Raw genomic sequence first — 25553 nt, 5'->3', positions numbered from 1 at the left:
CCCTAGGGGTCCCGACCCCCAGTTTTGGGAACCACTACCAGAGATTCTTTAAGTATAGAGATATGCCAACATAATAGGTTTCTATGGGCACCTAACGCGACCAGGTTCCGGTCTGCCTAAAGGGCCGTGTCATAATGCTCCTACAATGAATAGAACAGTCCTTAGGTCTGCCTTGGTCTGCCTAAGGGGGGCCATAATAGAACCAGGAAACAATGGGCCAATGGAACCTCTCTCTCTCTACTCTCTCTGCCACTACTGTAATCCAAGGGAGACAAGAGTAAACCCCAGTGTTTTCCAAAGACCCCGTTGCATCCCACCAGGCTCTCTGTGCATTGTATACAGGGTCCGGGACAGCTTTGGCCGGGCCAGGGACACCGTAATCGAAAAGGGCCTCCATGCAATACATGCATTGTAATGAGGACCCTGTTCTGGGGCCCCCTCAGCCCAGGACAGCTGACCCCTTTGTCTCCCATCACCCCTGCTGTTGCATGCCCTGATTGATTGTATGCACTGGGGAGAAACTATAGCGTTCTACTCTCTGGTTTTATTAATAATCTCTCTCTCTCTCTCTCTCTCTCTCTCTCTCTCTCTCTCTCTCTCTCTCTCTCTCTCTCTCTCTCTCTCTCTCTCTCTCTCTCTCTCTCTCTCTACCCCCCTCGCTCACACTCACACACAGATAGACAAAATGCTGAATAAAGCTTTTGTTGGTACATTGTTATGGTCTTCTAAAGGTTGTAGTTAAAAACAAACCAAGGGCCTGACTGTATGCACATCCATCCCAAAATACATCTGAATAAATGGATCTACTGCACATTAGGGAGTACCAGCCTCAGAAGTGGTGATCTGCTCACCAAAGAACATTCATAGAAACTAACTGTATTTAAGTGTAGTTATGTTTCAAGCTGTAAATAGCATAAATCATTCAGTGAAAGCTGTGCAGTGTATGGATTTCAGCTACTCTCTTGTATACTAATGCTTTAAATCTTGTTCTTGTACAAAGTCATGTGCGGATATTTTTTTGCCCAATAGGCATTTTTTTCAAAGGTTCCCTCGTCCTTACACAGAAACTGTGCTCTTCCTGGGAGCCGTGTGTGTGTGTGTGTGCGTATTGGGTAGTTAGTGCTTCTGAATCCAACATTAAAAACATCCCTGCTGCCCACTGGGACTGATTATTTCTCTAAGCACGGCATGTAGACAGGAGACAGGCCAAAAAGGGAGCACACACGCACACACATTTTCATTCTTACTTCACAGCACAACACACTCATATTACACACACCCCCCCCCAAATGCGGACAAAAAATGTTGACACATTCATATCACCCATACAAACACATTCCCCAAACCACCAGCACCGACAAACATACAGACAGACAGACAAACACAGACACAGAGGCAGTCAGGTAGACAGACACACAGACAGACACAGGCAGACAGACAGACAGACCGACAGATAGTGTAAAAGAACAGAGAGCTGAATTGATATGGGAATATTGTACTTGCAATAATGCAAATGTGAAATATGTACGGCTGTCTGTGAAAAATACCAAAAAAAGACAGACAGACAGAGACAGACAGGAGAGTAAGTACCTCTGCTGCACGCCGCTTGCCAATGTTCCAGGTGTAATACTGTTCTACAGACGTGGCACAGAACGGATGAGAGTCCTCATCTAATGGATAAAACACACACACACGCACACGCACACACGCACACACACACACACACACACACACACACACACACACACACACACACACACACACACACACACACACACACACACACACACACACACACACACACACACACACACACACACACACACACACACACACACACACACACACACACGCGCGCGCTCGCACGCGCACACACACACAACGGCATTAACCAACAGCAAACCAGTTAGCATTATTAATGCAGGTACATTGTGCAGTTTGAAATCACCATCAAATCCTGATTTAAGAGCATTACATAAACCATCATTAAGCTGTATTAAAAAAGAGAGAGAGAAAAGAAATCTCCATTAAACTAAAAAAAAACGTCCACTCAACAGAGATGAGTCAGTCAACCGCAGAGCCAACCCACTCCCTCATGTTATAACAATAGCCACAGATAAAAACCACATATCTGGAAATTCATTTTAATGGCCCCAAATTCATCATCATGCTAGGACAAGCCAATTAAAGAGACACATGAGCCATCTCTCTTCCCATCCCCACCCCCACAGGGAGAGAAATGCACGGACAGACAGACAGACAGACAGCCTGCAATGGATAATGTGTGGACGGCTGCATATCTGCAAAATGGCTGAAGTGGTTACATCAACGGGGATAAGCCCAATGACTGAGCTGCTGGACGCTGGGCTGGAGTCGCCTGTTTGGCCTTCAGGGATATATTTTTCTCTTTCGGAAAGCAGGGACAGGCCCTGCATACACATCCTTATGCAGCACTAATAGAGGGCTAGAAAAAGGACCAAAAGCCTTAAAAAAGTGGAAAATCCCTCCCCTCTCATTGTCTGGCGTTCCTGGCAATGGATTACAAAACTCTGAGCAGAAGGCCTTGTGGATTCTGTACTGGCTGCATTTAATTCAGTTTATGTTGACAAACCATTTGAATTAAAAAAAAAAAACCTGTTGACATACGAAGCGTATATATTCTGTATTTTGGGGGAAAGAAGTCAAGTACATATGGTATCAAATCGTATCCAGTACACATTGAAACTATTTTGTCAGGCACTCAAAAAGATATCTTGCAATATCCTGCTCTCCCTGGAGGCTGTTGTGTCTGGCAGCAAATTCATATCAGTGTGGTGGTGATGCAGCATGAGGGGTCTAGCTATCTCACTCTCTCGCTCACACTGTCGTCTCTATTGTGGTGTGCTAAACCACTGGCTCCCAAACTTGGGATCAGAGCCCCTAAGGGGGGATATGTACCTTTCCTGTGATATTTAAGTTCAGCCAAAAAAAACAACAACCGTTTTCTGCATTTGGAATATTCTTAGATCCAAAAGGAGGTCCAAGCAGAACAGGTTTGGGAACCACGGTGTTAACCCACATGGTCCCAAGTGAACAAGCAGCAGTATGTACACTCACTCTTCTCCGGCACGATGAGGGGAAACTTCTTCACCGCCGCTGTCAACAGCTGAGTCATATTCTCAATGTACTCGGTGCTGGAGAAGGAGGAAAAGGAGGAGGAGGAAGAGGAGGAGGAAGAGGAGGAGGAGGAGGAGGAGGAAGAGGAGGAGGAGGAGGAGGAGGAGGAGGAGGAGGAGTAGAAGGGAAAGAAAGACAGATTAAAATAGTGAGAGAGAGAAAGCAAGAGAAGGAAAGTGAGAAAGAGAGAGAGAGAGGGAGAGGCAGAGACAGAGAGAGTTTTATAATGACAAAATTCGCTACACTTGTTAGTTCACGGCTTTCAAAATCTGCCCACCCACCCACTCCTATACTTCCCAATTACTTATCAACTGAGTGCACATGGGCCCACACCGACTTAATTACCCGCTTTAATTTATGCCCACCTCACGCTCAATTAAGGCCATAATAGTCATTTTTTTCTTCATTGAATCAGCAGCATTTGACTCAATCCAACATTAAACTCACAAAACGAAAAAGCACACACCTTTCCATCTGGTTGCTGGTGATTACCTTTAAGTGGACTAGACCAATAGATTTCAATCTTTTTGAGCCAAGGCACACCTTATTTGAGGACAAAATGCCAAGGCACACCATCAATTGTAAATGTCATCTGAAAATAAAACCCTATTGCCTATATTAACAATGCACAGCAGACCTGTTCAAAAAAAACTTTTTTTTGTAATTTTGAAGCCAATTGCTGTGATTCCCATTCTCCAAGGTGTGAAATGGCCAGATATAAGAGGCATAGAGTTTCAATGTTTATTTTAATCAAAAACGCCTGACATTTGGCCCCGTTTTGCCTAATACCTTCACAGCCATTTGTCATAGAGCATTGTGAGTGGTGTCACCTGAAAGCTGACAATATTTCCTTTCAGAGGATACCCAATATGTCAGTATCATGCACAGTTATAGTTGCCTTTAAAGCAGAAATGTGTTAAATTTAGGCGAATTTTGGTGGTTTCAGCTCAAACAATACACAATTGGACCCCAGAAAGGTTTATTAATTCACCAAAGTATAGTGCCAAATTGAAGTCTGAAAGAAAATATATTTCCTAACATTTCATATATTGCCAGTGACACATCCTGAACTGTCAGAACACAAAATATAAAGTTGTGATCTCTTGCTTACTCTTCCTGTGCTGTCGGAACACAATATTGGCCTAATGGTTCCTGATTTTGTTGGTTTGCCCACAAAGAAATTATCAGTCTATAATTTTAATAGTAGGTGTATTCTAACATGGAAACATAGAATATCAAAAAGCAAATCCAGAAAGTAGCTTAAAAGAATATATATTAGGAATTTATTTCTATTACATTGAGGGAGATAGGTAGGCCTATTTGATCCCCTCCTAACCATTAAGGGTTCTGGTCCCACAGATCAGAAGGGAACTTCTAATCAACTTGTCATCTGAATTCAAAGCACCTGAAAATGGTCAGCTGACTTAAAAAGTCTCCCGTTGATAGAAATGGTGAACGAATCAGACACAAAACTCTCCAAACATGGTAAAGAGCCAGAAGCTGTAAAAAGATGTTTGTGATGTTAGATTGTGGACCTGAACATGGTTGGAATGGACAAAAACACAAGTAAGAGTGCTTCAGTAAACAGCACCAACAGCTGTGTCCTTAAGAAATATAAAAACGACGGCTGATCTACCTCAGTATTAGGGTGCAATCAAAACACAGTCAAAATATCAGGCTTATACTAAGCATAAAACATGAAGCCAGACTATTGTAGCCTCATAATGCCCACACTTCCATAGTGGAATGCGTGTGTGTGTGTGTGTGTGTGTGTGTGTGTGTGTGTGTGTGTGTGTGTGTGTGTGTGTGTGTGTGTGTGTGTGTGTGTGTGTGTGTGTGTGTGTGTGTGTGTGTGTGTGTGTGTGTGTGTGTGTGTGTGTGTGTGTGTGTGTGTGTGTGTGTGTGTTGCATTGTCAATAAACCATGGATGAATGGATCATTCTCAGCCATTGTAGTCATGGACTGTTTCAGCTGCCACTATCTGGCAAGCAATAGGATAGAAGCCATGGCAGTCAAAACAGCTATTTTTACCAGATAATAAGACAGATGAACTCAAGAGAAGATCAGCAGAACACACACACACAAACACATGGTTAGAAGGGGATCAAATGCCTTTCTCCCTCAATGTAATAGAAATCAATAAATATTTTTTTAAGTTACTTTTTACTTTGCTTTTTGATATTCTATGTTTCCATATTAGAATACACATATTATTCAAATTATAGACTGATAATTTCTTTGTGGGCAAACCAACAAAATCAGGATCCATTAGGCCAATATTGTGCTCCGACAGCACAGGAAGAGTAAGCAAGAGATCACGACTTTATATTTTGTGTTCTGACAGTTCAGGATGTGTCACTGGCAATATATGAAATGTTAGGAAATATATTTTCTATTTTCTTTCAGACTTCAATTTGGCACTATACTTTGGTGAATTAATAAACCTTTCTGGGGTCCAATTGAGTATTGTTTGAGCTGAAACCACCAAAATTCGCCTAAATTTAACACATTTCTGCTTTAAAGTCAGCTATAACTGTGCATGATACTGACATATTGGGTATCATCTGAAAGGAAATATTGTCCCACAATGCTCTATGACAAATGGTGTGTTGTTACTGTGAAGTTATTAGGCAAAATGGGGCCAAATGTCAGGCGTTTTTCCCATGGTCCAAAATCAAAATAATTTTATATCTGGCCATTTCACTCCTTGGAGAATGGGAATCACAGCAATTGGCTTCAAAATTACAAAAAAAAGTTTTTTTTGAACAGGTCTAATGCACAGTCATTCTATAGTTTTCCACAGCACACAAGATGATTTCTCAGCTTAAGTACGGTAAACCTTAAGGTAGTGGTATATCATCTAAAAGAAGACCCTTAATCCCTCATTTTCGGAACCAAATGACACCTGTTGGCTATTACCGTATTAGCCCGAATATAAGACAATCCTGAATATAAGACGACCCCCCTTTTTCAGGCTCATGTTTTGGGGAAAAAAGTTACGAAGAGTAAATTTTGTTTCACATTGGAAACTTCTTTCAAAATGCAGTTTTTAATTCTGAGGCTGAGGTAAAATCTGAGGCTTTTACATAAAGCAAATTTCACAATATCATTTTCATGAAATTTTCATGATAAAAGACCACAGATGGCTACTCATACCCTTTTCCTTTCTTTGCTCACTTCCCCTGTCAAGCGCCAGTAGGCCACAGCCGCCTGGGCCAGCCTGTTCTAAGTGCGACGCAACATAGCCTACACTCGGAGCATAGTCTGCGCCAGCCAGGCAACCAGTCCAGTAGAGATAGGCTACCTATTGTGCAATGCTTAGTTGACAGCAATATCTAACCAGCAGCCGTCTCGCCAAATCACCGTTCATTTTATGCATCCAAAGTTTTCCGTTGGACTCTAGAAACCGAACGAGACCAAAATCAGATTGACGCATTGCATTTGAAACCCATGCGCTGCCAGCACCACGTTGACATTAGAAGTCCGATTGGTATTCATTTCGTACCAAGGGTAAAACTCTTAGTGATTTTATATGAACAAGGCAATCTCTTGCCCTAACCATTATTCTGTGTTGTTGCATCGTTGTGAGGCATATCGTCAAATGGCCACCGCTTGTCAAAAGGCGCCGCTCTCTCGCGCAAACAGATGACCATTGATTGGATGATGACAGCATCCAAAACTTAGCCCACAGGTTGTTCGTCAAATCACCCTTCATTTCTTTAGTTTGAAGTAGAGTGACTGTAAAACCGAACACAGAGCAGAGAAACGAGCCGCGATTGACTGTTGTGTTTTTCCCCTTGCACTGTCAGCCGCATCGCGTTGACATTGACAGTTGATAGACGGCGGTGCAACAGTCATCACGAAATAAGCGTCTGCAGATTTGATATGGACAAAACAATCTCTTAACCTATCTATTATTGAGTTTTGTGCCATTGTTGTGAAGCATAATGGCCGCATTCAGGTATAAAAAAATAAAAAAAATGGCCTAATAATAGTAGCATAATAAAAAAATATTGACACTATTTAGTCTAGCGCGCGGAAATAAGACGACCCCCCTTTTTAGAGTACTATTTTTATAACAAAAACCACGTCTTATATTCGGGCCAATACGGTATATTAGGTTTACCACTTCCTGTAGGTTAGCATAGCAAGGTTTTATCACTGTGTGTAAGCATTAGAATGCATATCCCGTGTACAGGGGAAGCCATGCAGTGAGGACCGTAATTCCATGTCATAGTTGTAGTGGGTGAACTGAAATTCCATGTCAGACTTGATGTAGTGAGTGTAATTTCATTCCATGTTGTACTTGATATAGTGAGTGAAATATAGTGTAATTCCGTGGCCTAGTATACTGTAATTCCATGCTGTACTTGATGTAGTGAGTGAGATGTAACGTAATTCCATGCTGTACTTGATGTAGTGAGTGTGATGTAATGTAATTCCATGCTGTACTTGATGTAGTGAGTGAAGTGTAATGTAATTCATGACTGTAATGTACTTCCACGTGGTACCTGAGCTCGTGCGGAGACTCTGACCGCTGCTCCACCTTGATGCTGGCGGTGGCGGGCGTGGGGGCGGGGCCTGGGGTGGAGGAGGAAGTGGGCGTCCTCCGACCGGGACCACTGCAGCTGTACACACCCGGCTCTGTCTTCACTGGGGAGGGGAGGGAGGGAAGAAGGGACAGGGAGAGAGAGAGAGACAAAGAAAGAGAGAGAAGGAGAAGGAAGTACAGAGAGAGAGAGAAACAAAGAGGTAGAAATGGAGAGAGATGGGCAGACAGAGAGATAGACAGAGAGAGAGACAGAGAGAGAGAGAGAGAGAGAGAGAAAGAGAAGAAAGTACAGAGTGAGAGAGAGAGAGAGAGAGAGAGAGAGAGAGAGAGAGAGAGCATGACAGAAGGAAGTACAGAGAGAATGATAGAGATAGAGAGAAAGATAGAGATAAAGAGAAGAGAGAGAGAAGAGATAGAGAGAGGGAGAAGAAAGAACACAGAGAATGAGAGAGACAGAGAGAAACAGACAAAGGGGAAGAAGTGGAGAGAGGTGGGCAGACAGAGAGAGAGAGAGAGAGAGAGAGAGAGAGAGAGAGAGAGAGAGAGAGAGAGAGAGAGAGAGAGAGAGAGAGAGAGAGAGAGAGAGAGAGAGAGAGAGAGAGAGAGAGAGATGGACGGATAGGAACAAACAGAGAGAGGGAGAGAGAGAGATCATTATTAAAGCCAGGCAGGGCTGGCAAAAAGTAACTACAGTATAATGTGTCTTTTTTGACAGTAGTGCAGTTTGAGTGTTAGATTAAGATTGTGGAGAGGGGAAGGGGCCAGCAGCAGGCATTAGTGAAGCAGTAATCAGTAAAATGCCGATGCAGAACAGACACCACTCCAGCAGCCGGAGAGGAGCATCGTCAGCGCCACAGGAGAGCGCACGCACACACGCACGCACGCACGCACGCACGCACGCACGCACGCACGCACGCACGCACGCACGCACGCACGCACGCACAGAAATGCACGCACACACATGCATGTACTCACGCACGCACTCACGCACACACACACACAAATATGCGTGGACACATACATGTGCGCAGTAACGCACACACGCACGCCACGCACACATGCACGCACACACGCACGCACGCACGCACGCACGCACTCACTCACTCACTCACTCACTCACTCACTCACTCACTCACTCACTCACTCACTCACTCACTCACTCACTCACTCACTCACTCACTCACTCACTCACTCACGCACGCGCGCACGCACGCACGCACGCACACACCTCCCAGCACAGGGTAGCAGCAAATTCATACTTAGATACAACACATAAATACATGAGATGCCTTAGCAGCGGACATATTCTTTCAGTACAACACATCAAATATCCACCACAGCCCTGATACACCTGTGAGATGCCTGAAGCAAGGAAAAGGAGCACGTGTGAGAGGATGGTGGTGGTGGTGGCGATTGTGGTGTTTGGGGAGACAGCTAGAGAGGACCAGGGCTCTATATTAACACCAGCCAACCGACCAAATGCTGGTGAAAACTCAGTTTGGCTGGAGGAAAAGACCAACTTACTACCTACCGGTACTTTGACCCATTAGTGAGTGTGTGTTTGGCAAGTAAGATTAACATCTACAAGTATAAACCATTCTGGCTGGTGATGAAAAAGGTTAATTTAGAGCCCTGGAGAGGACAGAACGAAAAAAAAGAGAGGAGGTAGAAGCAGGAGCAGGACAGGTTGGAGGACATATCCTCTCACCATTGGGTATTTTGGGTGTGGAGGTGGCGGCTGGTGCATTTTGGGTAGTAGTAGCACTGTTGGTTGTGGTGGTGGTGGTAGAGGGTCCTTTACGTGCGGATGGGGGGGATGGCATAACTGTAAACACAACATTCATCATTCATAACGTTACACCTTTTATCTCTCAGCCACCACTACCCTCAACACTTAATGCAGCACGTCATCATGAAGAAGGAGCTTTCAGTGACCACTCATTACTCCATCATACTTACTTTTATTATTTCAAAATCTTTTATGTGTTTATGTTTTTATGTGTGAAGTGTGAGTGTGTGAGAGAGGTGTACTACTACTGCACAACAGTCCATATAACAGTTACTAGGTATTATCCACAACATGTTAGTGGTGGTTGCTGTTGGTTTCAAGGCCGCTGTTCTGATTCCAACAGGATTTGAACTACAAACACAAACCTTGGCAAGAATGGCGTGAAAAGAAAAGACAAAACGAGGAGGTAGGCATATAACTGATAACAGCTGTCTGACTGCAATCCATTCTGAGTTGAAGGGACAACACATAGAATAGTGCAATTGCAGCATTCCCAGTGACACACAGTAGTCAAAAAACCTAAATGAAATCTAAGAAAATGTCTAAATAACCATGTCTTTTAATTTAACGCAACATCACCAACTCACCACAAGGTGCCTTAAGTGAGAGAAAGGATTGTGGGATGGGGTTGGGGAGATCGATCGAAGAAGGCATTAGAGGAGGAAAAGGGCATTCATGGGGACATAAGACTCTCACCACAAGGTCTTGTTGTGGAAGCAGAAGAAGACTTCAGGGCTGCAAACACAACAGTCATGGCGTTATACCAGAGATGACTGATAAGGCAGAGACTCCATAAGGTAGTGAATTCATATGACGTAAGGCTCTAAACCATGGGTGGGGAATCTATGGCCCAGGGGCTGTTTATGGCCCATGGGGCTATCTGATCCGGCCCCCGATATAATTTTTATGTTACGCAGTTTGACATGAAACACGTTTTGCAAAGCAATTTTAGAAACTACATTTGCAATACATTTAAGTTATATTAAGTTATTATATGGTTGTGACGTCATCTGTCGAATGCTCCATTCATTTCAACGGGGCTCCCCAACGTTCGGACGTCTGTTATTTTTCGATAACGGACGGGTTGGTCTATAACAGACCGCTGTCAATGGCAACAAGACTTTTCACTGCTAAAGCGACTTTTCAACAAGACTCTAATCAGCTGCTGTGATAGACAGCACCCGTTGTCCTGATGGCAACAAGACGTTCACTGCTAAAGCCACTGGCTTGTATACAAGTCAGTGGCTAAAGCGAATGTTTCATATCACTCCGCAGGGGGTCCGGTCTTTTGTCACTCTAATCAGCTGCTGTGATAGACAACACCTGTTGTCCTGGCTACCTAGCTGTTGCCTAGCGGTGTTCCACAGCGGCACTGTTTTGTTTTGCGCAGCAACAATCTTAACATTAAATAGGTCTAAAGAAATGTCCCCGCCATGTGTGAATCATTTAAGTATATCCATATAATAAGCGGGTTAACTTTCGGCGAGTCGGTCACTTTGTGGAATAGCAGCACTTCAGAGAGAACAAGACCCCTCCGCTCCGCGTCGGGGTCTAAAGATTCTCTCTGTCGTGCTGCTATTCCACGGTAGCGACCTTCTCGCCGAACGTTAACCCTTACTTATATCACGGGACCTAGTGAAGGTAGGGTCTGTTGTAATATATAGGCCTGAGGTGCAGGAGGAAGTCGTTCAAAACCAGTATGCGGAGCCATTCTTTGGTGATGGAAGACGAGGAGAATGAGGGAGAAGTTTTGATGGAACGACATCCTCTCACCATTTATCACTTTGTCTGTGAAGGTTTTTGGTGAACAATGACCTAACTTGCTGACTTACTGGAGGAACTTTTGCATGCAGGTTTTTCAAAGTCTACAAAAAGCACAGCATTGATGTCGTAGCATACACACACGCATGCACGCAGCTTGGAGCTTGGTTATCAGACCGAAACAACGCCACTGCTGAACCCAAACACCAGTGTATACATTACCAATGCATCAAAATGGGCTGAAAAGATAAAGTATTTTTGTTCCAGCACACACACGGCAGTATTTAACAGCCTTGATGGCACATGTTATATTTTGGGTGTATTTACAGAGCTAACATTTGCCAGAATTCACGTATATTATGTTCGTACGCTTGGCCCATCAAGCTCATTATGGAAATGCTGCCAATACTTTTTGGAAGGGGTTTACAGAGACATGCGACATGTGCCGTCACCAATGAGGGGGTGGGGTATCAGGGCGGGACATTAGAACGCTGCAGACAAAGCCTTTCAGCTAAATCTCAACCACGAACCACCTCACTAGCAGTGTTCATGTCATATTCCGGCTTCTGAAGTTTACAATCCTGGAGGACCCACTATTTGTTCAAGCCATTCACTGTACCAGTTAATTAGAAATCCCTGGTGAAATTTCACGTATTAACTGGTGCACTGAATGGCTAGAACAAATAGTGGGTGCAGGATTGTAAGCCGGAGTGTAAACCGGATTACCCAACCACTGCTTACTAACTGCCTGATGAGTCATACCTTCAATCACCAGTTAATACCAGTGTCGACATGCTCTGTTGTGCTTGGTTTGTTTTAGCGTCTAGTCTAGTTTACCTCAACTGCAGAACTTGCAAAGTGGAGTTAACGATCCGTTAAAAAAGTAAGGGGCGTTTTTAATCTGTTAAATTTACATACCAAGTTAGAGCTCGAGCTCAAGCTCAAGGGAGACAAAGGTGGGGACAGTACAGACAGGAGGAGAGAGACGTGTGGGTGACATCCTCTCACCGTCAGCCAGTGTTCAAGCTAGAATTCTTACTGGCCGGACAAGTGGCCGGCTGTATTGCAGAATACCGGACATTTGAAATATCTAACGGATCTTCCCTCATATAGCCAAACACACACTACCGGACCATAATGTGTCAAAGTGTAGTAAATTGTGTAGTAAACGCTCTTTAGATGGGCTACACGTTTTGGCCGGTGATGAAGTTTATAAAGCCCTGCATGCACTTTCACTGGGACTTCCCGTGAGCACATTGTTCTCTGGAATGTTTAACTTAACCCTCTGTAGCCTACTTTGAGATCCACCACCATTTTTCAGCAGAGGTAAAAGTGAAAGTGATTCGATGCTGCTGCGATGCTGCGCCTGCCATTGAGTCCCAAACTTAGTCTTGACTTCGCAACTTTGCATGAAACGGTTTTGCAAATGCAATGCCCTTTGCTGTGTTCACTGATATATTTGTTGTTCCTTGACAGCAGCCAGTGTGAGTCAAGTGAAGCATAACGTGATTGGGGACAACGACGGTGGGGATGAGAGCAAGCAATATTGTGTGCTGTTTATAACAAGTTCATTTACATAGGCTATTCACAAATATTTTCAGCTTTGTTCAGTTTCATATTAGGCCTACTGGTGTTTTGTAACTTTAAGTATTTAAAATGAGCTAATATAATTTACTGACTAATTGCAGTCATTTTTTGTCAGACATTTTGTCCGGACACATTTTATTTTGCCAGTCATTCATGCATGCAAACAGCCAATGTAACGTGAACCTGAACGCAGACTGCGCGAGGACCTTTTGCATGGGGGCGGTGGCACCACTATAAACAACACATTTCATCCATCAAACACGGCACATTTAAGAACATGTCACTCTTTTCCAAGACTCAGATTCATTTTCGAAGCCCCTTTCAGTCAGTCAATCTCATTTAAAGACAGGACTTGTAGCTCAAGATTTGCATACGGCAATTTAGCCATTACTACTGCAGATTAGTTTGTGTCACTGAATCAAATCAGACACACAAGCTGGAAAATGATCCTTTCTATTTTCTGAAAAGGTGACTACTCGCATTAAGCCCTCGCAAGCTCAATCTTCACCACCCCAACACCAGTGCCAGGTAAACATACTACTGTGCTGAGTAGACACAACACTGTGCTAAATGTGCTCATGAAACAACAACACCTGTGTATCCACAGCAACCCTACCACAAGGTATCAAAGGGAAAGGCATTGGATACACAGGGCAACTTTGAGCAACATGTCTGGGCAACTTTGAGCAACATGTCTGGGCAACAATCCTGATGCTGTTTGCCCTGTTGATCACTACACCACTTTAAGTAAAGAGAACTTGAATCAGCAGAAGACGTCTCCTAAAAAGAAACCCAACTCAGAAACTTCAGAGTCCATCATGTTGTTGCCCAGCAACATCATTCAAAATGTTTTCCTGCGTTCCATTACCTTAAGAGAGGGGAGTGAAGGAAGTGATGGGGAAGGAGGGACCGACAGAAAAGGCAGAAAGGAGAGAAGAGTGGGTGGCACTTTCCTCTCACCGAACGCTTGCCTTTGTTTCGAACATTTGCTAGCGGCACGGTCACTAGAGGATCCTTTATGTGTGGATGGTCGCACGACTGGAAACACAACATATATGGAGTTATATCTCAAACATTAGCAAAAGACGCTTCATGACGTATCGTGCCAGCAGCTATTGTTGACAACCATGTGGTGTTTAAGGAATGACGATTTCTGACACAGGACAGGTTAAGGCGGATTCATACTAAGCGTAACTGGCGCTAACCTCATTCATACCTCCCTCTCGACGATGGCGTGCGCTCAAAATGACGTCACACGCCCCTCCGCAAGCTGCCGCGGCGCGAGGTCGTGCACCCCACATTTTTTGTAACTTGGCGTGCGCCACCAGAGACCATGCAGGTAGGCAGACAAAGCAGGAGTTGCGAAGAGATATGGCTACAGCTACTGTACTACAGAATGGACCCTGCATCATTTTGAGGATAATAAAATGTCTTTAGAGAGTTATTTTATCTTCTCCCTTAAATGTTGTTCAGTGAAACAATTGTTTACTTTGTTCAGAAGCACGTTGTGTTTGGCGATCTATTTATAAATTCTGCAGCCAGAACAATGCAATCACATGTCTTGGAATGATCTGGCAATGTAGGCTAAAACAAAAATCTATGTTTCATTGTGGTAAGTCATAAATCAGACGTTCAGTAGCCCTACAGCAGCCGTATTTGGCTTTCTAATTTTATACATCTCTAGAACTCCTGCTGCGAGTTGCGATGGATTCTGCCGTTTCTCTCATGAACAGCAGAGGGCACACTTCCGAAAATGCAAGCAAAAGCCTGTAAATGGCGCTTTTGACTATGAATGGTCTGCCACATTTGAATGGTTCTCGTGCCAAATGCGCCAAATTGCGCACGTTAAGTATGTGGAGCCCTTTAGGAAGGGTGTGCCGTACATGAGCTACTGCACCAAAGATGGAGAAGTTGATGTGTTAGGGTTGGAGGAGGTCGTTGGTAGGCGTATGATGTAGGTATGATGGTGTAAAGGGGGCGTTTGTTAAAGGGACACTGTGCAGGAAATGGTCAAAAAAGGCACTGCAACTATGCTGCTCATTGAAATTGGGCTGATTATTGCCAAATTTGATCTTTACATGCAAGTTTACTAAGTATTAAACAAATGTTTTCTAGTATGGTCCAAGTACAGTCATTTTTGCAGCTACAAATGGCTATTTTTGGAAATTCAAAATGGCGGACCACGGAGAAGATCCCCCTTTTCATGTATGAAAAGTGCAATTTTTCCAGTCATAATAAATACTTAGAATTTGATGCTGGTGGTAAGTATTCGTGAAAAAGGTAACATTAGTGAATGGGCAGCATTAATTCTGGAAATAAACAACTAAAAATCTCACACAGTGTCCCTTTAAAAAAAGGTTGAGCACCACTTGTCTGTGGGAAACACTGCGTTTCCAGTGAATGTTACAGCCACATCCATGTGTGCATATGTGAGCATGGAGGTAGATGAGGCTGGATATCAAGTGTTTACAGGCGTAATAGCTATGGCTGGAGTCAGCAGGGCCGCTATTCAGGGCAGCTCTGGGAGAGTTACACAGCTAAACAGTCCCACAGGACTGAGGGATTAGCCAGAAAACTACACACATGCACGCACACACACATACACATAGTAGCGCTAATGCACACACGTACAGTTACGCACGCACGCACGCACGCACACACTCACACAGTAGCGCGAATGCACACATGTACACATGTACACACACACACACACACACACACACACACACACACACACACACACACACACACACACACACACACACACACACACACACACACACACACACACACACACACACACACACACACACACACACACACACACACACCACAGCCTTCTATAATTCAGAGGCACTGAAGCTCGGCTAGCTGCCTCCGACTCAGCAGATATCACAGAGCCTCCCTGCATACATAAAGTAACACTTTTTCACACACACTCTTCTACATGCTCTCACACACACACACACACACACACACACACACACACACACACACACACACACACTACGCACACACACACACACACACACACACACACACACACACACACACACACACACACACACACACACACACACACACACACACACACACACACACACACACACACACACACACACACTTAACTTATGGAACAAAGTTTTACTCTTGTAAATCTCCTCCAGTGTCTTCACTGATTTCAGATGTACGTTTTCGATCCCTCAACGCACACAGTAATGTGCATGTGTTGTACAGCGGTTCTGTAGACCTGATATAATGCATCACACTACACTACTGGTGAACTGATAAAAGCTGTGATATTGTGAATATTGATGTGTGTGTGTGGGCGAGGATTTTGCCTTGTACAAAAAATGTCTGTACCAATTACTAAGTCAGTGGTCTTTTACTGTACACCAGCGACCAACGAAATAAACAACAGCTATCCAAACAACCATACCACCAAAAGCAAACACACCATGCAAACAAAGGCATCTAATTAGAAGAGAGTGCCAAAGCACAAACACAAACACAACCAACAGCCACCGCTTCTATTTTGAGCTGGGCAAAGGCGGTGGGAGAGACCACTGCTGTTCTACACCCCCACTGGGGACAGAAGATGACCTGACGCAGTGGTTCTTAACCTGGGGTACGGGCACCCCCTGGGGGTGTGCCAGAGATTTCAGGGGGTGCGCGGAATTATGTTTGTGTTGAGGTTGTGACCAAAATTCTGCAAGCAAACATTATAATCAGGCCCTGTTGCAAAGTAATCAATCATTTTTAGTGAGTATGGGAGTACTGGTTGGGGGTGTGCAGCTTGTCTTGGGCGCAGGTAGGTAAGGGGGTGTCTCAGGAAAAAAAGGTTAAGAACCACTGACCTGGCAGATAGGGATGGGACTCTACTCTAAATTCAAATGTATATCGAATATTATTCTTCTGAAAATAGAAAAATTCGAAATGTTTACATCCATACTCCATAACAACCATAATACACCAAAAACAAAATACATCAAAAAATGGTTATGGACCTCCCTTACTGTGTAGAATGACAATGAAGATTAGAAGTTTCATGAAATTTCTACATTTGCTCAGCCAATATGAATGGATCGTCTTTCATTTTCAACAAGAAAGGCGTGTCAGAAACTCCCACACACACACACACACACACACACACACACACACACACACACACACACTTTTTACAGCCAGGGAGAATAATATTAGATTGCTGGCTATTGATTTTCGAATAGTGTGTTTGCCAAAAAATCCATTCCTACTAGCTAAGGCCGGAGCTAGCATGAAAAGTGCAGTGGATGGCTCAACAACAGGCCACAGCTCAACCAACACCAGTGAACTGTCAACCAACCCATTTGATGTTTATCCTACCTGAACTATTATGTGACCCTGCGAACTGATAAATAGGTCACGCAATAGAACTCTCGTCACGCCCTGATGAAGACCCGGTGTGGTTGAAACCGGTTGGTGTGTTGGATACAATGCCCCAGTTTAAAACACTGTTGTTTTAATATAATCATACCTATTACTCCTTGTCTCTATTCAAGAGTTGCCTGAAGTAGGCCCAACGGCAACCAACTTTAGATGAACCCATTTTATTCACTTGTCCTACATTTCTAGTCTAGACTTGTATACATAACGTGTCCCTCCCGAGGCTTGCCATCAACCCTGCTGTCTTCCTGCAATTGGGAGTGGGAATGGAACATGGAAATTCTCAATTCCGATTCTGATTCCGAGTTCTAAATGCAAACTGTAACCGTAACTACGGTGCACACATACGGTAAGTGGCCATCTGCCAGAGTTCGTCATCAAAAACACTAGCAGTTAGCAGTTTCCCCCTAGACTAAAACAGACCACTCACACCAGCACATGTCTGTCTCCTGCATGTGTTTCTAGCCATGGCATTAGATTAGAGGGTTGCAGGTTCAAATCCCACCCTATCAATCCATGGCTGAAGTGCCCTTAAGCAAGGCACCTAACACCATACTGCTCCAGGGGCTGTAACCAATTACCCTGTAAATAAATGTAAGCCGCTTTGGATAAAAAGCGTCAGCTGAGTGCAATGCAATGTAATGTAATGCAATGCATGTACTGCTATGAACACATGAAAGGCTGGGTCAAAACCATGAACTCATTTCATTGAACAACAAAAAGTTCTACAATCGGACAGTTCTGGAGATGGTATAAAACATGGAAGAGAGAGTTTAATACATGTGTATGTGTTTTTCTTACACACAGCAACAGTGAGTCAGTGTGGGTTTGAATGTAGTGAATGATGTGTGTGTGTGTGTGTGTGTGTGTGTGTGTGTGTGTGTGTGTGTGTGTGTGTGTGTGTGTGTGTGTGTGTGTGTGTGTGTGTGTGTGTGTGTGTGTGTGTGTGTGTGTGGTGAAAAAAACAAATGCAACAGTTTCAAGGGTGTGTGTGTGTGTGTGTGTGTGTGTGTGTGTGTGTGTGTGTGTGTGTGTGTGTGTGTGTGTGTGTGTGTGTGTGTGTGTGTGTGTGTGTGTGCATACATGCGTATGCGGTGCAAAAAACAAGTGCTGAAGTTTCAAGGGAGTGTTTGTGTGTGCGTGTGTGTGCGTGCGTGTGTTTGTGTGTTTGTGTGTACACAAAGCACACTTTTCACAGAAGTTTCAAGGTAGTGTGTGGGGTGTGCGGTGTGTGTGAGTGTGGTACCTTTGCCCACGGGCATGAGTATGGTCTGCACCCCTCCGGGCCCCGTGCCCACGCTCAGCTGCTTCAGCTGGTTGGCAGGGATGGTGAGCACCGTGGGCTGGGAGCTCTGCTGACCCGCATGCAGCTTCAACATGCCTGGGGACCGGGACACCAAGAGACGGAGATACACAAACACACACACACACAGACATACACACAGACACACACACAGACACACACAGACACACACAGACACACACAGACACACACAGACACACACACACAATATATTAACATTGGCATTAACATAAATAAACAAAATCAGTAAAGTAGATAAACTAATACACTGCACATATACTGTAAATGGTTGTATCCCACACATACAAGAATACAAACGGATAGATAAGACACTAATAAGTGTGCAGTAAAATATCAGTGCGTCTCGGTTTTTCGCACACTCACACAGGCACTCACGCGCTCACGCTCACCCATGCGCACACGCACATAGAAGCATGCGTACGGCCATACCCACACAACAGGAAGCTAAAGACTAAAATCACACAGCACTGTGAAGCAGCACTGCATCTTAACCGTCTGCCAAGAGGAAAGAGAGTGTGTGCACAGTAACAAACAACACAAATCAAATCAACAGATCCGCTGCCATCGCAAAACAAGTGTGTTCACTTTACCCTACAGCACACTATGGGGAGTGGGGTGTAAGTAAGGCACCGGGGCCTAGGATGTACAGCGTGACAACCTGAAGCGGTCAGACTGCAGTTTATGGTTAAGGCAACATGCATTTACATACATTTATGTAAATAAAGTGAATGGGTTTTTTGTATTTACATTCTCATACTCCATCATCAGTTTTGAACTTAGATTATTTGATTGTTTGCATCTGTGATCTCTCTGATTTATAAACTCTTCCTGCTTTGCATGACCAAATGATACCTTTTGGCTCAGAATATTTTTCAAATGAAAGTCTGCGAGCTGCTGAAGGAAAAATGCATTTATATTCAACAGTTAACAGCTTCAACCGTAATGAAATGAAACCGAGAGCACCAAGTAAGCAGGCTCATCCTCAGCCATATGCAGGTCTCTACACAATAATGAAACTGATGAGAGTTTAACACATGCACAACAGCACAGTATTCAATAAAGCATTTCTCTTATTAGCTCCGAGCATCCATGCGGTCAGCATGTGTGTGAATAGTAGATCTGACTCCGATAATGCATAGTAAGCAACATCCTCTTCAGCCATATGCAGGTCTCTACACAATGAAAGTGATGAGTTTTAAACACATGCACAACACCACACAGTATATAATAATACATCATTTCTCTTATTAGCTCTGAGCATCCACGCTGCCAGCATGTGTGTGAGCACTAGATCTGACTCCACTTCTTCATTATTATTAGTTCCATGCAGAGCAGGTGGAGGAGCCTTGCAGCTCTTATGAAGGCGACTTGCCAACATCTTCCTCACGGTCCCCCGGGGCCCTGCGATGACAGCAGGGACATTATGTTCCTTAAGAGGGCCACAGAGTGTTCAGCAGTGCAGTGCAGTACAGTGCAGTGCAGTTTAGCAGTGGTCAAGACAGCCGTAGCATCGACTTGGCAGAGCCAACCGCATGGACATTAAAGGGGGTTAGAGAGGCCTACTGTTTCAGTTTGAACCACTTAAACAGACTGGGCTGTGAGGTGTGTGTGTGTGTGTGTGTGTGTGTGTGTGTGTGTGTGTGTGTGTGTGTGTGTGTGTGTGTGTGTGTGTGTGTGTGTGTGTGTGTGTGTGAGAGAGAGATAGTGAGAGAGGGATAGTGAGAGAGATAAAGAGAGTGAAAGAGAGGGAGAAAAAGAGAGAAAGACTGTGAAAGTAGGGGAGAGAGAGAAAGAGAGGGACAGAGAGAGAGATAGAGAAATGGTTGTGTACGCCAATGTGTGCATATGTGTGTTTTATAAAGAGAGGAAGTAAGAAGAAGGGAAGCAACTGGAGTATGTACACACCTGACAGGGTGGCTGCAGCCTTCCCACTGACCGTCCCACCACTGCCAGCGACCAGCGACGCCGCGGTAACGAGCGATGGGCTGGCGCTCTTGGGCATGCTCACCACCGCCTGGCCCGTCTGCCCCTTGCCCAGGCTGATCACCGGAATGTTGGCCGCCACGCTCTTAGCAACGTTCACCACCGTGCCACCCGTGGTCGTCTTGGACGTGGCGGCGGCGGAGGATGCAGAAGCTGATGCGGCAGCGGCGGCTGCAGCCATGGCGGCGGCGGCGGCTGCGTTGCTGGCGTTCTTGGCGGCGCTGATGACGGCCGCCTGGTTGGCTGCCACCAGGAGCTGGTGCTGCTGGGACGAGGGCTTCGGGGAGGGGGACGAGGAGGCGGGTGAGGACGCCGGGGCGGGGAAGGAGGGGACTCTGGCGCCCTCTGCAGCCTGGGGGAAGAACAGAGCAGCACAACACAGGGCAATGTTACCGTCTCATACCGTCTTTGTCAAGGTAAAAGCTCTCTCTGTCTCGCTCTCTTTCTCTCTGTGCGTCTCTCGCTGCGCGTCTCTCTCTCTCAACAGAGACACTTTTTTCATAGCAAAAGTTCAAGAATGCATGCACAGCATCTAGGCGCTGGTGAAAGCATGAATGCTGAACAATTCAAAAGAACAAAAGCGTACAGCAAAAAAACATTTTGCCTCTACGATGTCATCAGGTTCGCTCAGGAATTCATTTATTATTACTTATTCCAAAGGACATCGTTTCACATGTTTACAGTTTAGAGAATGAGTGCGCTCTAACACTGAAACAATAGGGCGCACTAATGTTGCCTGATACCAAAGCACTGAACTCAAATGGTGGGTTTCAAAACACCCGTCGTTTTGGGTAGGGTGCGCACATCCAAAGTCACTTGTTGCAGGTGCTAGATAAAAGTGTCAGACAGTTGAAGAAGGTAGGTCTGCACACTGCGGAATAAGCGCCAAAAAATAAAGTTTATTGAATTAAAACATTAACTCAACAAACCTTATTTTTTGGAGCTTATTACGCAGTGTGCAGACCTACCTTCTTCAAAAGGGTTTCAACACTCCGGCAATGTGGCAGATGTCTGTCTGCTAGAGCGTGCTGCTGCTGCTGGTGCTGGTGTGCATGTCTGTGCGATATGCACAGCTGCAGATGTGTTTGTGCATGACAGGGTGACTTCAACCAACTGTGATGGTACGCTTGCTTTTTTTAAATGCCTAATTGTTGGTGCACAGCAAAGACAAACTAGACTGCCTGTGCAGTCGCCTTCGACTGCTTAAGGTATATCCCCGAAACGCGACGCTTCCAGTCCCCAATCATTCCTACCACTCCCGTCCACCTTTTCATGAACGTTTATGATACAGTAAATACAAAATATAACATAAATATATGTAATATTTATACATAGATCAATGACGTGCAGAGGCTTAAAACCAAATGACTATTGTGAAAATGAAGGAAAAAAATGGGGCAAATGGTAACACTGTTTTAATGGTTCACTTTTACAGTGGATATACCACATTAGGTACAGTGTAATAACCAGTGTAACAATATTTAATACCACGTCATACCAGTGTGACACCATGTACCAATTTTGTACTTATATCATGTAGGCTATTTGTGTGTAAGTGGTATTACATGGTATTGCATATTTGTACACTGATATTACACTAGTATTACATGGTATTAAATATTGTTACACTGGTTATTACACTGTAGGCCTACCTGATATGGTAGATTCACTGAAATGGTGAACCATTAAATTAAGGAGTTACCGGGCAAATCAATCCACCCAGTCAGAAGTTATGGGCCAAATAAAAATTCCACCATTTTGAAAGTGTTGACCTCCAAACTCGAATCAGTTCATGAACCTACCCTGCAGCATTCACACACCAAATCTGGGACAAATCCATCCACCCGGTCAGAAGTAATGGGCCAAACAAAAATTCGGTCATCTTGAATTCGGCCATCTTGAAATTGTTGATCTCCAAACTCGAATCAGTTCATGAACCTACCCTAGAACATTCACACACCAAATCTGGGACAAATCCATCCACCCGGTCAGAAGTTATGGACCAAACAAAAATTCGGCCATCTTGAATTCGGCCATCTTGAAAGTGTTAACCTCCAAACTCTAATCAGTTCATGAACCCACCCTAGAGCATTCACACACCAAATCTGGGACAAATCCATCCACCCGGTCAGAAGTAATGGGCCAAACAAAAATTCGGCCATCTTGAATTCGGCCATCTTGAAATTGTTGACCTCCAAACTCGAATCAGTTCATGAACCTACCCTAGAACATTCACACACCATATCTGGGACAAATCCATCCACCCGGTCAGAAGTTATGGACCAAACAAAAATTTGGCCATCTTGAATTCGGCCATCTTGAAAGTGTTAACCTCCAAACTCTAATCAGTTCATGAACCCACCGTAGAGCATTCACACACCAAATCTGGGACAAATCCATCCACCCGGTCAGAAGTAATGGGCCAAACAAAAATTCGGCCATCTTAAATTCGGCCATCTTGAAATTGTTGACCTCCAAACTCGAATCAGTTCATGAACCTGCCCTAGAGCATACACACACCAAATCTGGGACAAATCCAAACATCCGTTCAAAAGTTATCGCGTTAACACGAAAGACCTTACGCGGCAGCGGCGGACGCGGCGGCGGCGGAGGCGGCGGCGGCGGACGCGGATGCGGCGGCGGCGCACGGAAAACCATTACATCCCAGACGCTCCGCGTTTCGGGGATATAAATATTAGTCTTTTTTGGAGTATCGTGCTTTAACTCTGATGCAAGTGCATGATTGTGTAAGCCTGTTCCTGTGTGTGTGTGTGTGTGTGTGTGTGTGTGTTATCCGTGACAGAGAGAATGCCAGCATGCAGCGTTCAAGTTCCCCACTGATCTCCTGGCGATACCATCTGCCGAGAGAGCACACTGCAGTGCACAGTCACACACAATATCTGTATCTCTCTCTCTCTGTCTCTCTTACTCGCACGCGCACACGCGCACACACGCACATGCACATTATTATAGAGGCGTTCAGTGTCACGTACCAGGAGTGCTTCACCTGTGATCAATCATTAATGAGTCAAATTTGCACTGACCAACCCAAAAAATAGAAAAGCCATTTTTCCGGAAAAAAATAATGGGCTAGATAGTACTGGTCTTTTAAAAGGTATCCTTTATCTGTACAGTACTTCCATAAAGGGGGTTTAGAAGCATCTCTCTCACCCTCTCTTTGTGTGTGTGTGTGTGTGTGTGTGTGTGTGTGTGTGTGTGTGTGTGTGTGTGTGTGTGTGTGTGTGTGTGTGTGTGTGTGTGTGTGTGTGTGTGTGTGTGTGTGTGTGTGTGTGTGTGCGTGCGTGTGTGTAATTCTTCTGCCTCTTATGCTAACTGCTCTTCAAAGTGTGGAAAGAACAGGCCTGTTGACCAGGGCCATATATGCGGTTGGGAGTGCCTAGCACATTTGCAAAGGTCAATATGACACAATGGGTTTAAAACATCTCCTCTAGGTGGGAGGTTTAATGACCAGAGCACAATAGTTGCAGAAATGGCAAACTGCACTACCTCACACTCTGTCACTCATTCACGCTCTCATTCACTCACGAGTGCATACACACACACGCAGACGCATACAAGCGCGCGCACACACACACACAAACTAGGACCAGGGTATCCAGAGTACACTGTATATAAATCATATAAGGTCACCAAGTGGCATGCACTGTGAAATGGCACTGTCCCCGAGTCCCCGAAAGGGAAGATAAGGCACCCAGGAGGTCCACAAGGCGATATAGTGTCCATTATTACAGTGTGAAGAGCTCCAGTACTATGGCGCAGGTTTTACTGGTATTAACCATACACTCTACAGCAGCAGTTGTGCCAGACATAGCCTAATGGTTAGGGAGGTGATTCCAATCCCACCCTTACCTCCAATAGTGTGAGTGCATATCCTCCACTTTTTAGATTATATTTGTAACATTATTATAAGATCATATTTTAACTTGTTCTTTCACAACAAGAAGACGGTACTGTGATTTATATAAAAATAAGCTGTTTCTGAATTTGCAGTGCTAAACCTTGTTTTAATAAAAGTGTTGCAGTGAAACCCAAATTAGTGAATCACACACACTGCCGGGTGTACTCACGCTGTACACTAGTTCCCATTGGACCTGACAGAACTGCAAACAGCATGCAATTAGGCACCACTCTTCATTAATTATTGTGAATCCATCTGTTCCTGATCACCTCACTCTAGTACTACCCAGGCTACCCACAGAACAATTAACTACTGCAAAATATCACGACTAACCCTTTGTTTGTGTTTGTGTGTGTGTGTGTGTCTGCGCGCGTGCAATTTTATTTGACCAGAAAGGCTAATCTATTCCTAAAAATAGCCATTTCTACACAGTATGACTACTATTCCAAAGTCACGTTGCTGATGCTGCCCTGGCCATAATGAAGAGACTGCACTCAGGCACCAACTTATGCCCTTGACATTTAAAGCGTGCTGCCTCCCATACTGTAGAGGTATGTGCGTGTGTGTGTGTGTGTGTGTGTGTGTGTGTGTGTGTGTGTGTGTGTGTGTGTGTGTGTGTGTGTGTGTGTGTGTGTGTGTGTGTGTGTGTGTGTGTGTGTGTGTGTGTGAGAGAGAGAGAGAACTGCATCAAGCAAGGACTGTATATGTGACCTTTATTCCTCGCCTGCTTCACACAAGCACGCACAAACGCACGCACACCCTTTACATAAATCTTTTGTTGCATTGTAGACCTACAGTACGCCACTGACCCTCATGCAGACCTTATACCATTGAACCTGGTGAGACATTTTTTAACTTTTATTTGTTCGTAGAAAACCCACTTTTCTTTTTCTGCATTTTATTTTAGTGGGTTAGCATAACAGATAGACGTTTCGGCCTAAGCCTCAGGTAAGACGCGGAAGTAAGCTTAGGCCAAAACGTCTGTCTGTCATGCTAACCCACTAAAATAAAATACTTCTACAAGAATCACACCCGAGTGCGGCTTTTCTACAAAAAA

The 25553-nt window shown here is 44.5% G+C and overlaps 1 protein-coding gene across 3 annotated transcripts in view; it reads right to left on the bottom strand.

The window, feature by feature from the left end:
* Positions 1-25553, bottom strand: part of yeats2 (YEATS domain containing 2) — a 106310-nt gene that overhangs the window by 18390 nt on the left and 62367 nt on the right. For 2 of the 3 annotated variants that reach the window (XM_063219565.1, XM_063219566.1), the window contains exons 19-24: positions 20500-20929; positions 18517-18651; positions 9417-9533; positions 7668-7809; positions 3097-3173; positions 1591-1670 (exon numbers count right to left, since the gene is read on the bottom strand). In XM_063219565.1, the coding sequence (XP_063075635.1) occupies positions 1591-1670; positions 3097-3173; positions 7668-7809; positions 9417-9533; positions 18517-18651; positions 20500-20929 (981 nt within the window). The remainder of the gene's footprint in view (positions 1-1590; positions 1671-3096; positions 3174-7667; positions 7810-9416; positions 9534-18516; positions 18652-20499; positions 20930-25553) is intronic. The other variant, XM_063219567.1, reaches the window with a different exon arrangement.

Source organism: Engraulis encrasicolus, chromosome 16, assembly GCF_034702125.1.
Source record: "Engraulis encrasicolus isolate BLACKSEA-1 chromosome 16, IST_EnEncr_1.0, whole genome shotgun sequence".
Taxonomy (NCBI): Eukaryota; Metazoa; Chordata; class Actinopteri; order Clupeiformes; family Engraulidae; genus Engraulis; species Engraulis encrasicolus.
Note: the sequence above shows the minus strand (reverse complement) of the source record. Positions and strands in the feature narration are given on the sequence as shown.